This window comes from Solea solea, chromosome 19 (assembly GCF_958295425.1).
Source record: "Solea solea chromosome 19, fSolSol10.1, whole genome shotgun sequence".
Classification (NCBI taxonomy): Eukaryota; Metazoa; Chordata; class Actinopteri; order Pleuronectiformes; family Soleidae; genus Solea; species Solea solea.
Window position 1 is genome coordinate 11,384,515 of NC_081152.1, and position 12,141 is coordinate 11,396,655.

At 40.6% G+C, this 12,141-nt stretch overlaps 2 protein-coding genes across 3 annotated transcripts; one reads left to right on the forward strand and one right to left on the reverse strand.

The window, feature by feature from the left end:
- Positions 1 to 224: 224 nt before the first annotated feature.
- On the forward strand, positions 225 to 9,409 carry ciz1a (cdkn1a interacting zinc finger protein 1a). Of its 2 annotated transcripts, none has more exons than XM_058617328.1 (16): positions 225 to 391; positions 870 to 1,139; positions 1,926 to 2,053; positions 2,603 to 2,853; positions 3,310 to 3,427; positions 3,549 to 3,663; positions 4,062 to 4,147; positions 4,291 to 4,364; positions 4,457 to 4,657; positions 4,753 to 4,883; positions 5,014 to 5,107; positions 5,220 to 5,333; positions 5,426 to 5,575; positions 6,083 to 6,161; positions 6,270 to 6,391; positions 6,529 to 9,409. In XM_058617328.1, the coding sequence occupies exons 2-16, from the start codon at positions 964 to 966 to the stop codon at positions 7,036 to 7,038; spliced, it is 2,349 nt and encodes a 782-aa protein (XP_058473311.1). In that variant the 5' UTR covers positions 225 to 391; positions 870 to 963; the 3' UTR covers positions 7,039 to 9,409. The 2 variants fall into 2 exon arrangements, with proteins under 2 accessions (XP_058473311.1, XP_058473312.1); XM_058617329.1 differs by having other exon boundaries at positions 227 to 391; positions 3,576 to 3,663.
- Positions 9,252 to 11,435, reverse strand: bbln (bublin coiled coil protein). The gene is made up of 2 exons (XM_058617330.1): positions 11,100 to 11,435; positions 9,252 to 10,408 (listed from the first exon to the last, which is right to left on the reverse strand). The coding sequence occupies exons 1-2, from the start codon at positions 11,176 to 11,178 to the stop codon at positions 10,173 to 10,175; spliced, it is 315 nt and encodes a 104-aa protein (XP_058473313.1). The 5' UTR covers positions 11,179 to 11,435; the 3' UTR covers positions 9,252 to 10,172.
- Between the last annotated feature and the right edge of the window lie 706 nt (positions 11,436 to 12,141).

Consider the following 12,141-nt stretch of genomic DNA (forward strand, 5'->3'; position numbering starts at 1 on the left):
ATAATATCACAAGTCATAATTTCGAAATAGTATCTCATTGTTCTAAGGATACTATTATGGGATATTATCTCATAATAATGACTTGGGTATGCATTATATTTTTCCATGGGACGGAAACAGGCGTCCATGTTGTTCTTCATTTATATCTATCAGGTTGTACGAGTGTAAAATGTCTGAAAGAACAACACTTTTGATTTACAAGCATACACTATACAGAGCATCAAAGATAATGGCGAGATGAAGCACTTTGTCCAGACAACCACTGGGGGCGACAGGTAACGGTGCGTTCGTTGACTTGATTGGAGATGCAGGTTATTATATCGGCTGCATGTTTTCCTGAGAGCAGCTATTTCACCGTGGACTACAGTCATTGTCGCTCTCCATTACTCAAGTAAGTCCACAGCACACGGCAGAGACAAAGAAACCTGCAGTCACACGTTACGAACATGTAGAAAGTGGACGGGAAGGTCGCAGCTGCTAGTGGCTACTAACAATGCTAAGCTAACAGCTTGGGTTACTGAGCGTTCGCTTTTTACATTGTATGACAGATGACGGTTTATTCATTTATGTGCACTCAAGACATTTTACTTTGTGTTCGTTTATGAATAACGCGTCACTCCACTCTTACAAATAGTCCACGGACTTTATTAAGTTGTTTAACTGGGGTGAAGAAAAGAATGGACGTAAACAAACGCAAATTGTTATTAGCCTACTTGCTAACATTAGCTACTTCACATCACGAAACGTGAGAGACCTGTTGTCTGGAGAGGAGAAGGGGGCAGTGTTGTTGAATCTATCTTTCAAACAAAGAGTTGTTCAGACAGCGGGCTCCACATTAACACCAGCATGTTTTGCTTCATCTGATCCAGGGGCTTCATTCTCTAAGAGGAGTTCGATCATTGGCTCCTCAGCCGTGGCTGTGTCTGTCATCTCACTGTGAAGCAGCGGAAATTACAGCTCGTAATGTTCAACCCGCACATCCATCAGCAGCAGCAACAACAGCAGCAGCAGCAGCAGCAGCAGTTTCACCAGCATCTGCGGCAGCTACAGCAACTTTTCCAGCAGCAGCCTCCGCCTCCCCCTCCGCCGCAGCCGCCTCCTGGGCATCATGTCGCCCATCACCACCACCAGACACCGCGGTAAGCACGTTAAATCGAGACCGGGGATTAGACGGGGCCTCCTGGGTACTGCATGTTGCTAGACAGCTCGAGGTCCTGTCATAACATATAAAGACAGTACAATTTAGACAGAGGATACCAGAATATTTGAATAGCCACTTGTTTCTGTGGGATCATACTTTGTACTCTATATTGTTGTTTTGAAGTTCTTGCTCTGTGGTTGAGCACTGGTGTTCTATAAAACAATCAAAACCTTAAATTGACTCTGAGCCAAAGCTGATAAGAAGATGGCTGATAAATCAAGTCAGAGCCACTTGCTTGTGTTGAAATATAACTTGATGGCGGTGCGGGTGTCTCTCTTAGGACCTGTTTTTCGCAGTAACACTGACATTGCCAGGGCTGCTAGTCTCATTGGGACCGAATTCTGGTCCTAATGAAGCAGGTTTAAGGGGTTAAGGTTGAGCAGTGGTTAGGTTAAAGTTAGGGTTAAACATGAACTTGGCAAACACTTTGTTTAGGTTGCCCAAATAAATGTTAGTCATGTGTGTGTTGTCTTTGTGTTTATTACCTAATTTTTTCACAGTGTGTGTGTGCGCGCGCGTGTGCGTGTGTGCGTGTGTGTGTGTGTGTGTGTGTGTGTGTGTGTGTGAGTGAAAAATGAATTTCCACATTAACCAGACAGCAGACTCTTCTCTTCAGGATGTGGCTGTTTTACTGAAACTTTTTATTTGCCACAGATTTCTGTAACCTTTTCTCAGCTGAACTCATGCTTCATATGTTTGTTTGTTTTTTTTATTTGCTGCACAGACCCATGCCTGTACCTCCGCAGGCTGCCCCTTCCCCCAGGATGGTCAACCTGTGCCAGACGACCCAGACTACCATCCTTGCTCCTAATCCCATGCTGCAGGGGGCCATTCTAATGCAGCAGATGCAGGGTACTGAAGAGATTACTGTTTAAAAACAGCAATATCTGGAAAGGAGCAAATCCTTCATCCACAGTGCATAGTTTTAAATATAAACAAATTTCAGTTACATTCAAACCACTGTCAAATTATGTCATACAGTGGTGATTAAGGCTATCAACTCCACATGACTCTGTGTGTTATGTGTCACCCTGTGACAACCCCCTCACTTAACAATGGAAGTTATGATATGTAAGTCAAGACAGATGGATGCAACAGCAACATTGTGCTAGTAAAGAGAGTCAGATTGCAGGTTTGGAGTGTGATGGAAAACACAAAATATTGCCCTTGAAAAAAGTTAATTCTAAAACCAGTCAATCAGCAGTTTTACAGGATAAACGCTTTATTCCTCAGTGACGTTTGATGGTATTGCTTGACAGAGCCCACGTTGAGATAATGGATGCTTACAAATAATGTTTCATCATTCACAAAGGCTAAATAAACAACAACAAACCCAAAAATCATCAGAAGTTTAAAGTATGAAAAAAACTAAACCACCTTTCCTGCTCTCCTTTTGTCCAGGTAACATGCGGGGCTTTGGGATGGGGGGTGGGCAGCAGTTCCGTCAGTTCTTCGGTGCCAGGTCATCTCTGCTTGGGCCAGTTCCCATGGGCATGGCCATCAAGCCTCCTATCATGGGTTTCCCTGCTGCTCGACCCTTTCACCCACACGCTCGCTACTACAACAACAACAACAGCAACACCACCACCACTACAGCCACCAACACAGCCCCTTCCTTTTCCTCTTCATTCTCCTCTTCATCCACCACCACAGTAAATACAACAGCACCATTGTTAAAATTATAAATACTGTGTGGATTTTTATCGTACCTAACATGAGGGCTGTGTTAATCTCAGATGCACTTAGATTTAATGACCAACTAAGAGATGATTAATGATAATTCACTGCTAATCAGGGTTTACCTTCAACCTTTCAAAGTATCAGATCTTTACTTCTAGGACAAGTATTGAGTTAAGCAGAATACAGGAAAAAGCTAAATCAAGCTTAAGCCACACAGAATACTTTATTTTTTCAGCTAACATTATTAGTTTTAATTGTAAAAAAAATACCTAACTTCCCTGTTTCATCTTCAAATAAAAGGTCTCCCCTGTGTAATTTTCTCAAACTTGAAAGTGTAATCATGTCAGTTGCAGGTAGCATTGATGATTTTGATGACATTTTTGTAATATATATATGCTAAGCCTCCTTTCCTCTCCTTGTGTGTGTAGGATCCCATAGTTCATCAGCCAGACAAGAAACAGGAGAGTGAGCAGTTAGCAACAGGGAGCACAGAGGACCAGCCTGCAGCGAACAGTACCAGTGAACCCAACAATACATCTGAAACAGGTAAAGCTGGCAGTGCTTTAGTTTGTTAGGAGATGCAACATGGGTTGATTATAATGCATAAACTTTAAACTTGGACTGTGAACATTTGTTTTTACATGATGCTGTTATTCTTTCTTTCAAGTGTCGGTTTCACCGTTTCCCCTAACAGTTGTAGTGGTGGAAGAAAAAGATGGACCCACACAGGTCTTGGAGGAGCAAGTGGAAGAACCTGCAGTGAAAAAGCGGAGAACAGAGGGGTGAAGAAAATATAATTTATTGCTTTTATTAAAAAGGTTGTCATGAATCTTATCACATGATCAGTGTTTAACTTCTCAAAAAAAGGGAATTAAAACATAAATATATAGAAGTGTTCTGGCTCATAAACCTTGCTAACTACAAATGTCCTTCACCTCTTCCAATGTGGGGGACACGGTGTCCAGTATGTCCATCAGTAGGTCTTCAAATTCTGTGGTAAAATTCAAAAACCTTTTGTGTTGAAAACATGTTGTTAATGTTAAAGAAACTTGAGGTGGACTCAAATTCTGAGCAGACTTTCAAAGTTGAATGTTTCTAAGGATTCCACATAATTTTCTGTTCTGTGGGTATGAAGATGGTTGACATTGAATTGTGACTCTTATTTTTTTCCTTCCCTCAGGTCAGAGACAATAACTATTGTAGATGCCGAGGCTAAGGTTCCTTCTGCAGAGTGCAACAACAACACAGAAGAGTGTCAGCCTGACGGTATAACACACTTGAATCTAAGGTCGTAGAGTAGATGTATTTTAGATACTTCATATATACAGTAAATCTGTAATTTAGTCTACAGGTATTGAGGTACTGGTCAGTTGAAATGAACACTCCTTCTTTGTTTTGGACTTGAACAGATTGCGTCCTTTTGGAAGGAGGTTCCTCAGTGGAATCAGATGTTGAGATGCCGGAGGAAAGCGGAGCTGATGAGGTGAGAACGAACCTTTGAAACCCCCATGACATCAATGTGATATTCGCCATACCCTTCCACACCTCTACATCTGTTTTTGTCTTTTGGTGCAGAGCTGTTTGTTTGCCCCGTCACCCTCCGGCAGACTTGGTGAAGATGACCAGCAGGTTGATTTACTCGAAGAGGAGCTGCCACTGGAGAAAGACAACTCCTTGGGTTCACCAGGCAACCACGATGAAGGGGAGGAGGGCGTAGCTGACGGCACCAACAAGTTTTACTGCTACCTCTGCAGTATTACCTGCCACAACCAGCAAGTGGGTTTGAACGTATATGCTGTACAAAGGCTGTAGTAGAATGCAATTGCTCATATTTAAAAGACTGAAAATGACGCCCTGTTCTGTTTTTATAGAATTTCAGGAGTCACATGAACAGCATTTCCCACCAGCAGAGGATGATGGAGATCCAACACATGAGCAACGCCTGTCTGGTCACACTACTGCCACGAGTGCAGGAGACTCTGCAGGGAGCAATGAAAGAGGGGTCAGTTTTTAAATACACAAATATGTGGTTTTCAGCAACCTAGTTGTTTGAATGTAACTATAAACACGGCTTATTTTGTTTCCAATAAAACATTTACTTAGTTAAAGTAATAATAGCCTGTTCTTTGCAGAGAGAAAAAGGCAGACTTGAAGCGTTGGTGCGCCACCTGTCACACCCACTTCAGCAGTAGCATCATGGAACACCGTCGCACAGAGGAGCACAAAGTAATCAGCTGCTCACTTAATCTTTTCAATAAACGTCTGAGTTTAAGAACAGGTAGTACAACTCATCTGTTTGCAGATATAACCAAACTGATGTTTCTCTTTCTTTTCTCAGCTTGCCAGTAGAACAGCCATCTCCTCTTGCATGGTCTGCAAGAAACACTTCAGGACCTCCCAGATCTTTGTGGAGCACTTGCAGTCCCAGGAGCACAAACAGAAAATGGACAAGGTTCTCATCATCCCGAATTATGAACAATGAAATTAAACCTAATTCTTAATGTACTTGTGCACCTCATCGACGTGTTTATTCCTGTTTACAAGCTCCAGGAAGAGGACGGCTGTGCAGCCTTGGCCAAACTTACTGCCATGGACACGGACGGCTTTTCAATGGAAGAGGAGGAGGGCAGTGAAGGGGAGGAGGGAGAGGAAAGACAGACAAATAATGAAGAAGAAGATGTCTCAGAGAAGCAGGTAATTTGCATAAGATGTGAGTAAGTGGGTAAGTACTGTTGTGGAGATTTGATTATTAGGTGAGCCGACCAAGGACGGAGTTTCTGGAGTCAGAGATGAGTTAAGTTGAAAAGCTTTATTGGAAGCAGCTCAGATCTGAGGAGAACTGAGATAATGCCGAACATGAACAAGTAGATGTTAACATGTCAGCCCTCCTGTGAGTCCCAGAGTTATGATATTTAAAGGGTTTTGGAGGCCTCTCTCTGCTGATACATTGAACTGACCTTTGGGAGGACTGCACAGTTGAGTTATCAGTCCTCTGTCGCAGTCAGGCCAGACACAGCAAAAACATAAAGAGGCCTTTGGGATTTGAGAGTTGTGGCTGACACCGTTGTTGTTGAGGTTTGTGCTAAGGAATGTAATCAGCTAATTTTAGAGAAGGCCAAATAATAAGTTTTTCTCTTACAAGTACTTAAATAACATTGTCAACACATAGTTGATCACTTTGTCTGTGGTGACCTGACACAGGATGACTCGTCGTCCCTTAAAGAAGTGACTCTGAAGAACATGGGCAGTGATGAGCAGTATGATCCTGACACAGTCTACGGTGAGTGAGTGAAGGTTAAATCCCAGTTTGTTAAGATTTACGCATTGATTTTGCCAATATTATTGTGCAACAATGACAACTGAGTGTGTGTGATTTCTTTTGCGGTAGGGTCCAGTTTCTTTGTTCCAGTCGCAGGTTTCATTTGCAGACTTTGCAAAAAGTTTTACCACTTTGAATCCTCTGCCCTTCACACTCACTGCAAATCACTGACGCACTTCGAGAACCTCAAGGTTGGTTTTTCATGATGATGATGATAAATGACATTACTGCCAAAAAATAGAGAGTAATAATGTAACTGATGATAAATGATTTAAAGATGTATGTTTTGCTTTGATCCCATATACCATATTTACTGTTTTTCTTGCAGAGCTACAGAACATTGCTCAGTCAAAAGGGCGAGGTTGCAAAATCTCCTAGAGAATCTCTCTCGGCTACAGACAGCCTCAGGCCTGTAACGGAAAGCACCGTAGACGGCTCAGAGGACAATTCCTGTGACTCTGGTTCAGTGACGGACCAGAACTCAGAACAAGTGCAGTCCAACATTACATTAACTCAACATGAGGAAGAAACAGAACCTGACCCGACTGCACATGAGTCTCCCAACACCTCAGCGACCTGCACAGACCTCAGCCTCCACAGCAAAGACGACGAGAGTGCATCCACCGCTCCCCAGGAGACTCCTGCTGAGCTGCCTACTGGCAGCAGAGAGGAGCCAGACTCTGAGCTGACAACAACAGTAGAGGATGCTAATGAAAAGATGGAGGAAGAGGAGGAGGAAGTGGTGGAAGCTCCTGCTATCCCAGGGAAAAAGAACGGCACAGGGAAGGCAAAAGCTGCACCCAAACGCAGGTCAGGGAGGGCCTCAAACAGACGCTGAGTGTAGAAAAGACGGGAAACCTGGTACAACCTTAGTGCAGGATGTATCGGTACGTGAACCGGTGCTTTCATCAAACAGCGACCAAGAAATACACAACACAGCCTCTCTCTCTCTCTCTCTCTCTCCACACTGGAAAATTAAACACACAATTAAATAGGAATGTTGATGATGAGGGACTGTTGTGGAACATGACCTGTCATGTGAATTGGTGTCCCAGGGTGGGGCAATTAATGTCTGACACTTTTATTTTGTCTCACAGTTGGATTGTAGTCTTCTTAAAGTGGGATTACAGGCGAATTAAATTACAGTATTTAGCATTTGACCCTAATGTAACACATTAATGTCAGTCTTGGATCCATGTGGCATAATTACATGTAGCACCAAGTGTTTACACCGGCAGCTGTTAATTGGATATTTTTTGACAGTTATGTCTGAATGAATCTTAATCATTTGGATTATCCTTTGGTCATTCTTTGCTTGATCCTGTTAAATATCACATCTGCAACATCCCAGAGGGTAATTTCTCTGAGATTAATGACTTTTGCTTTGGCATGATCACAAATTACAGGTGTACAAGGTCCAGTGAACTTAAAAATGGATTTCTTTGAAATTTGATTCCCCCAAAGCTCCACATGACATATAGTAACTCTGGTGTTGTAACATACTTCACATACATCAATAGCATTACTGTTATTGACCAAATACTCAATTTTAATGACATTTCCATGAGCCTCAGATGTAAAAAAGCAACACTTTAGATTCATGATCTTGTTTGAGTAGCAGTATTCTCAATCAGTTACTCTTCAAGTAGGTGAATGGTGGGTCATAATGATGGATTCATCTACATGTTGAATTAGTGAACACATTTATGGTTTTCCCACACACCTTTCTATATAATACAATCCGTTACTACCTTTTTGACACTATATGACTGAGGTTAGGGCTAGATTTTCTATCCAGCGGTTTCTGCCTGGATTAAAAAAAACAAAATTGTTCATTTTACACCCTGCTGTCCTCAAGGATCAGCAATTTGATGAGGGCTGATTTTTCAAAAATATCTAGCAAGTTAGACAAACGATAGTTGACTTGTAGCAAAAGCTTTCAAGTGTAAAAGACTGATGATGGTCAAGTGGAGTCGTTCTCCACACTGCTAACCATTTAGCACATGCTTTTAGTGATCTCAAATTTAGAAATACGGTGTATGCTTCTGATTTAAAAGTGTTACAGTGGTACTTTGAAATGATGAACTGTCAAAGTGACGGTAGCAGGAAAGTTGTCAGCTGCACTGGGATTTTCACTGAAACAGCGTTTGTTGGTCCGCCATCAGAAATTATTTTTTTATTTTGTTGTATTTGAAGCAGCCTTTCGTCATGTCGGGGAAAATGAAAGGCTTCCTGCTGACAAACGTGTAACAACTGTCACCGACTACTCGTGCTCACAGAAACATGTCTGTGTCGTGCTGGTTTTGAAATTTCAAACATGGCTTTGAAGATTTTTGCTGCTAAAAACTTAACAGGCTGCAGTTTGTTTGTTCTTTTTTGGGTGTGTTGTTGTGGACTGCGTCCTCTGAGAAAACCCACTTATCACTCTTTATACTCAGAATTCGTAAAGCTAAAAGGTTTTGGATGGAATCAATCACGTTTGCCGTCACATTCCCATGGATGTTTGTCGAGTGTGCCTGCATTAGAACAATAGTTTGTTTCCTAGTTCCATGGATGAAAAATCCCTCTGAGCATTAACAGCACAAAAATATAATAAGTGGTTGTTTGTGCTCTTTTGCCACTGTTATGATTTTTTTCTTTTTCCTCTCATTGAAGATGCTTGAATTGCAATGCACTGGACAGTTGAAAACACTTGAGTAACAGTCTCAGTATTAACTGCAAGAAAAACCCGTGAAGTATCTGTAGTTATTTAATTTAGCGAAGGATCTTAAACTCTGGTGAGAAGCAGCAGTAATACAGAAGGCTTTCACACACACATTTAAGTTTGGTTCCTGTGTCTCAGCAGTCACTTGTCAACACAAGACTCATACATGTATATAAAGGTGTATTATTTCCTTCTTCCTGACTAGTGAGGGTATTTTATTTACCACAAAAGGGCGACTGTTGATAGGCGTAACAACTCCTGTCGTCATGGCAGTGGCTGTCACATGATCAGTAATGTGTAAGGTCCCATCTGAAGGAAGAAGACATGAGCAGGAGAGAGGACAGCTGTGTGTTTCTTACTGCATTTTTATTCAGCTACTGACAAACTGAGATGAACAAACAGGTGATGTTTTCTAATCGCTGGAAGTTTAATGTATTTTTGGATGTTTGCTTTTTTGTTGGGGGATATTTTAATTTATATTAAAAATGTCTGACAATTTCAACAACTTTCCAACTTCATTTCTTCTCTTCAAATTTGTATCACATTGAAACTTTTTTCAGAGTGTATTGCTTATTCTAAAACAGAAATGTGAAGATCTGCAGTCATGCTAAACATCAAACACTAAACTGTGATAGACACTCTGGAATGTTGCATACATTTTTAACAACACTAATAACACTGTACAGCTATTTCTGAGCTGATGTCAATATTTCCCTATAAAGCCAGAATGATTGTGACCACTGACGATGATCTGTATAACACACGTGGTGCAGATCACCAAAGACAATCTAAGCAACAAGATATATACAAATCTCTTGGTGAAAGAGCTGGATAATTAAAAATAATTTAGTTTATTTTCTGAAATCTGAGCATTGTCCTGTATTTTGAATATATTTAGCTTAATTATGCCACATTAACTTCTTTAAATGTATATATTTTTGTGGCTTTCTTTCAATGATTTCTTGCACTAAACTAAGCCCGGTTCTGCAGAGGACTGCAGCGTTTAACACGGTAAACACATCTGACTTGCAATAAAGTGCAAAGTAACTGTGATGTACTGCTAGTGGTCAACAAGCTCTGCTCTGCTCAGTGACCAAAGTAACTGGCACATTACAGTTCAACTCGGGAGAAATACTGTATCACAGTGGAGCACACATCTGCTGATGAGGGTGTGAATTCACAGAAGAATCTGACAGGTATGGACTGTGCAGGTCACACATCAGAAACAGAGTTAACTCTTGCATTTTTCTGAACTCAGTCCACTTTATCTACTCGTTCTTGTCACCCATTTCCGAGGTGCCTTCTTCTTTGGTCACGTCCTCCTCTGCAGGATGTTGGTCCCCCTCGTTTTGGGAGCCCAACAGCTGGGCCCTGAACTCCTGCCGAGCTTGTCGGTTTGACTCCATCAGGTCGTGCAGTTTACCATTGAGTGAATCATTGCGCTCCTCTAGGTCATCAAGATAGGAGTTGATCTGGTCTAGCATGGAGTTGATAGCGACGTACTCTGTTGATAATAAGCAGCAGTGAGGTTAGTCTTTTCTGACAGTGAAAATTAGCGTGTCTCATTGTACACATATTGGAAACAATTCAAGTTTTCATCCTTGCATTAGAGAAGTGGTTCTCAAACTGTTTATACCAAGTACAACCTGAGAAAATGTTGAGGTTAAAAATGCAGTGGTATAAATAGTCCAAGCAAAGTCAGCTGCATACCTTTCACAGGAGGTATTTATTCCCAATAAGATCATTTGCTCTCTCATCACCATCCTCTTCCTCACATATACTTTAGAAACTGGTATTGCAAAATAAGATTAAGTTATATTAAGATGGCGCAAACTCTAATGATTAGTATTTAATTACTTTATTTATGTTATTTGTTTCATTTGCTACGCACCCTGGGCAAAATCTCTGATCACAAACACTGGTATATACAGAAGAACAGTATTTCTGATATTCCCACTAGTGGTACACGTGCCACAGTTTGAGAACCGTGGCATTAGAGCATTCATATTGTGCCATTAGATGTAATGATCTATCGTATTTTAAACCGATTACACACATTACATATTTAACTAAACTTTGAAAAAACAAACATATCACAAATGAAAACTGGATTAATGCTGACAACATCAATTTGTTTTGAATAGAAGAGTCTTTCCTCGTATTTCCTCAATTAATGAAAACATTGTCTCCATCACCTCCGTCGCCGAAATCATCCTCGTCATTAATGATTCCGTCGTCCACAGAGATGTTTGGATCTCCATTTGGTCCAGACATGTTTAAGTCACTTCCCCTTTCACTATCAGGCTAGATGCGCTGCAAGCCAACCGCTACTTCGCGAGCAGCAGCTTTAATTGAGCAAATACGACGCAATGACATAAAAGTGTGAACAATAATGTTCGCTGTTATTCAGACGTTATTTTTAGAAGGTGTCACTAAATCCACAGATGACAGAAAACAAGTATCCGCTAAAAAATTAGCTAACTTGACCTGTTATGGATGTCAGACGTTTGTTTACGGAACCAATGAATCATGGGAGAATTGTGGGCGGAGCTTTACGTCCCATCAAAGATTTTAGTGATTTTTGAACAGATGGCTCACTCTGTAAAGAAAACACAAACGCTCATTCAGTCCAAATATCACAAGTTTACAGTTTTGATAATCTGACAAATGTATGTTTTTTTTTTACATGGTTGTTGTTATTTCAGGCTATGTGTGTAGGTGCACAACTCACGTATGTGTGGTTTCTGGAAATATGAACATATGGAGACATCTTACGTTGATTGTGCTCTCCTGTGTCTCATAGTCAGGTGTCAGTCAGCTGACAGCACGCGCTCTGTCGCCTATTTTATGCTCTTTTTGTGTCTCTCATTTGTTTTGGAAGTGAACACTCACCAAGACATTTGTACATTTGTTCTGCATAATCTGAAAATGTAGTAACAAATAAAAGCCATTTTTGTCTACTTATCTATGTTTTAACTTATTTTATTTGTATACATATGTATTATTTTATTTTGATCCTTTAATTATGTAATTGCCTCTAAAAATAAATGTATAGAAAAAAAACAGGCGTTGTTCACACTATTTTTGTTCGCTATTTTGTATTATTATGATTTTTAATTTGTAGAATCTATTGGGGTTTTTTAGTTTTTTGTCTAATTTTTTGTTGTATAAATATTTTTCCGTCTAGTAAAAAAAATGATCATATAGTATTTATTGGTTTTTTTTGTGCGCTTTTGT

What these genes read in the sequence shown, in the direction of transcription:
- ciz1a (XM_058617328.1), top strand. Translation starts at nt 964, where the DNA reads ATGTTCAACCCGCACATCCATCAGCAGCAGCAACAACAGCAGCAGCAG. An exon ending in AGGAAAGCGGAGCTGATGAG is followed by an intron (nt 4,365 to 4,456) that starts GTGAGAACGAAC and finishes CTTTTGGTGCAG; the next exon opens with AGCTGTTTGTTTGCCCCGTC. An exon ending in TGATCCTGACACAGTCTACG is followed by an intron (nt 6,162 to 6,269) that starts GTGAGTGAGTGA and finishes CTTTTGCGGTAG; the next exon opens with GGTCCAGTTTCTTTGTTCCA.
- bbln (XM_058617330.1), bottom strand. Translation starts at nt 11,178, where the DNA reads ATGTCTGGACCAAATGGAGATCCAAACATCTCTGTGGACGACGGAATC. An exon ending in GGATGATTTCGGCGACGGAG is followed by an intron (nt 10,409 to 11,099) that starts GTGATGGAGACA and finishes TATTATCAACAG; the next exon opens with AGTACGTCGCTATCAACTCC.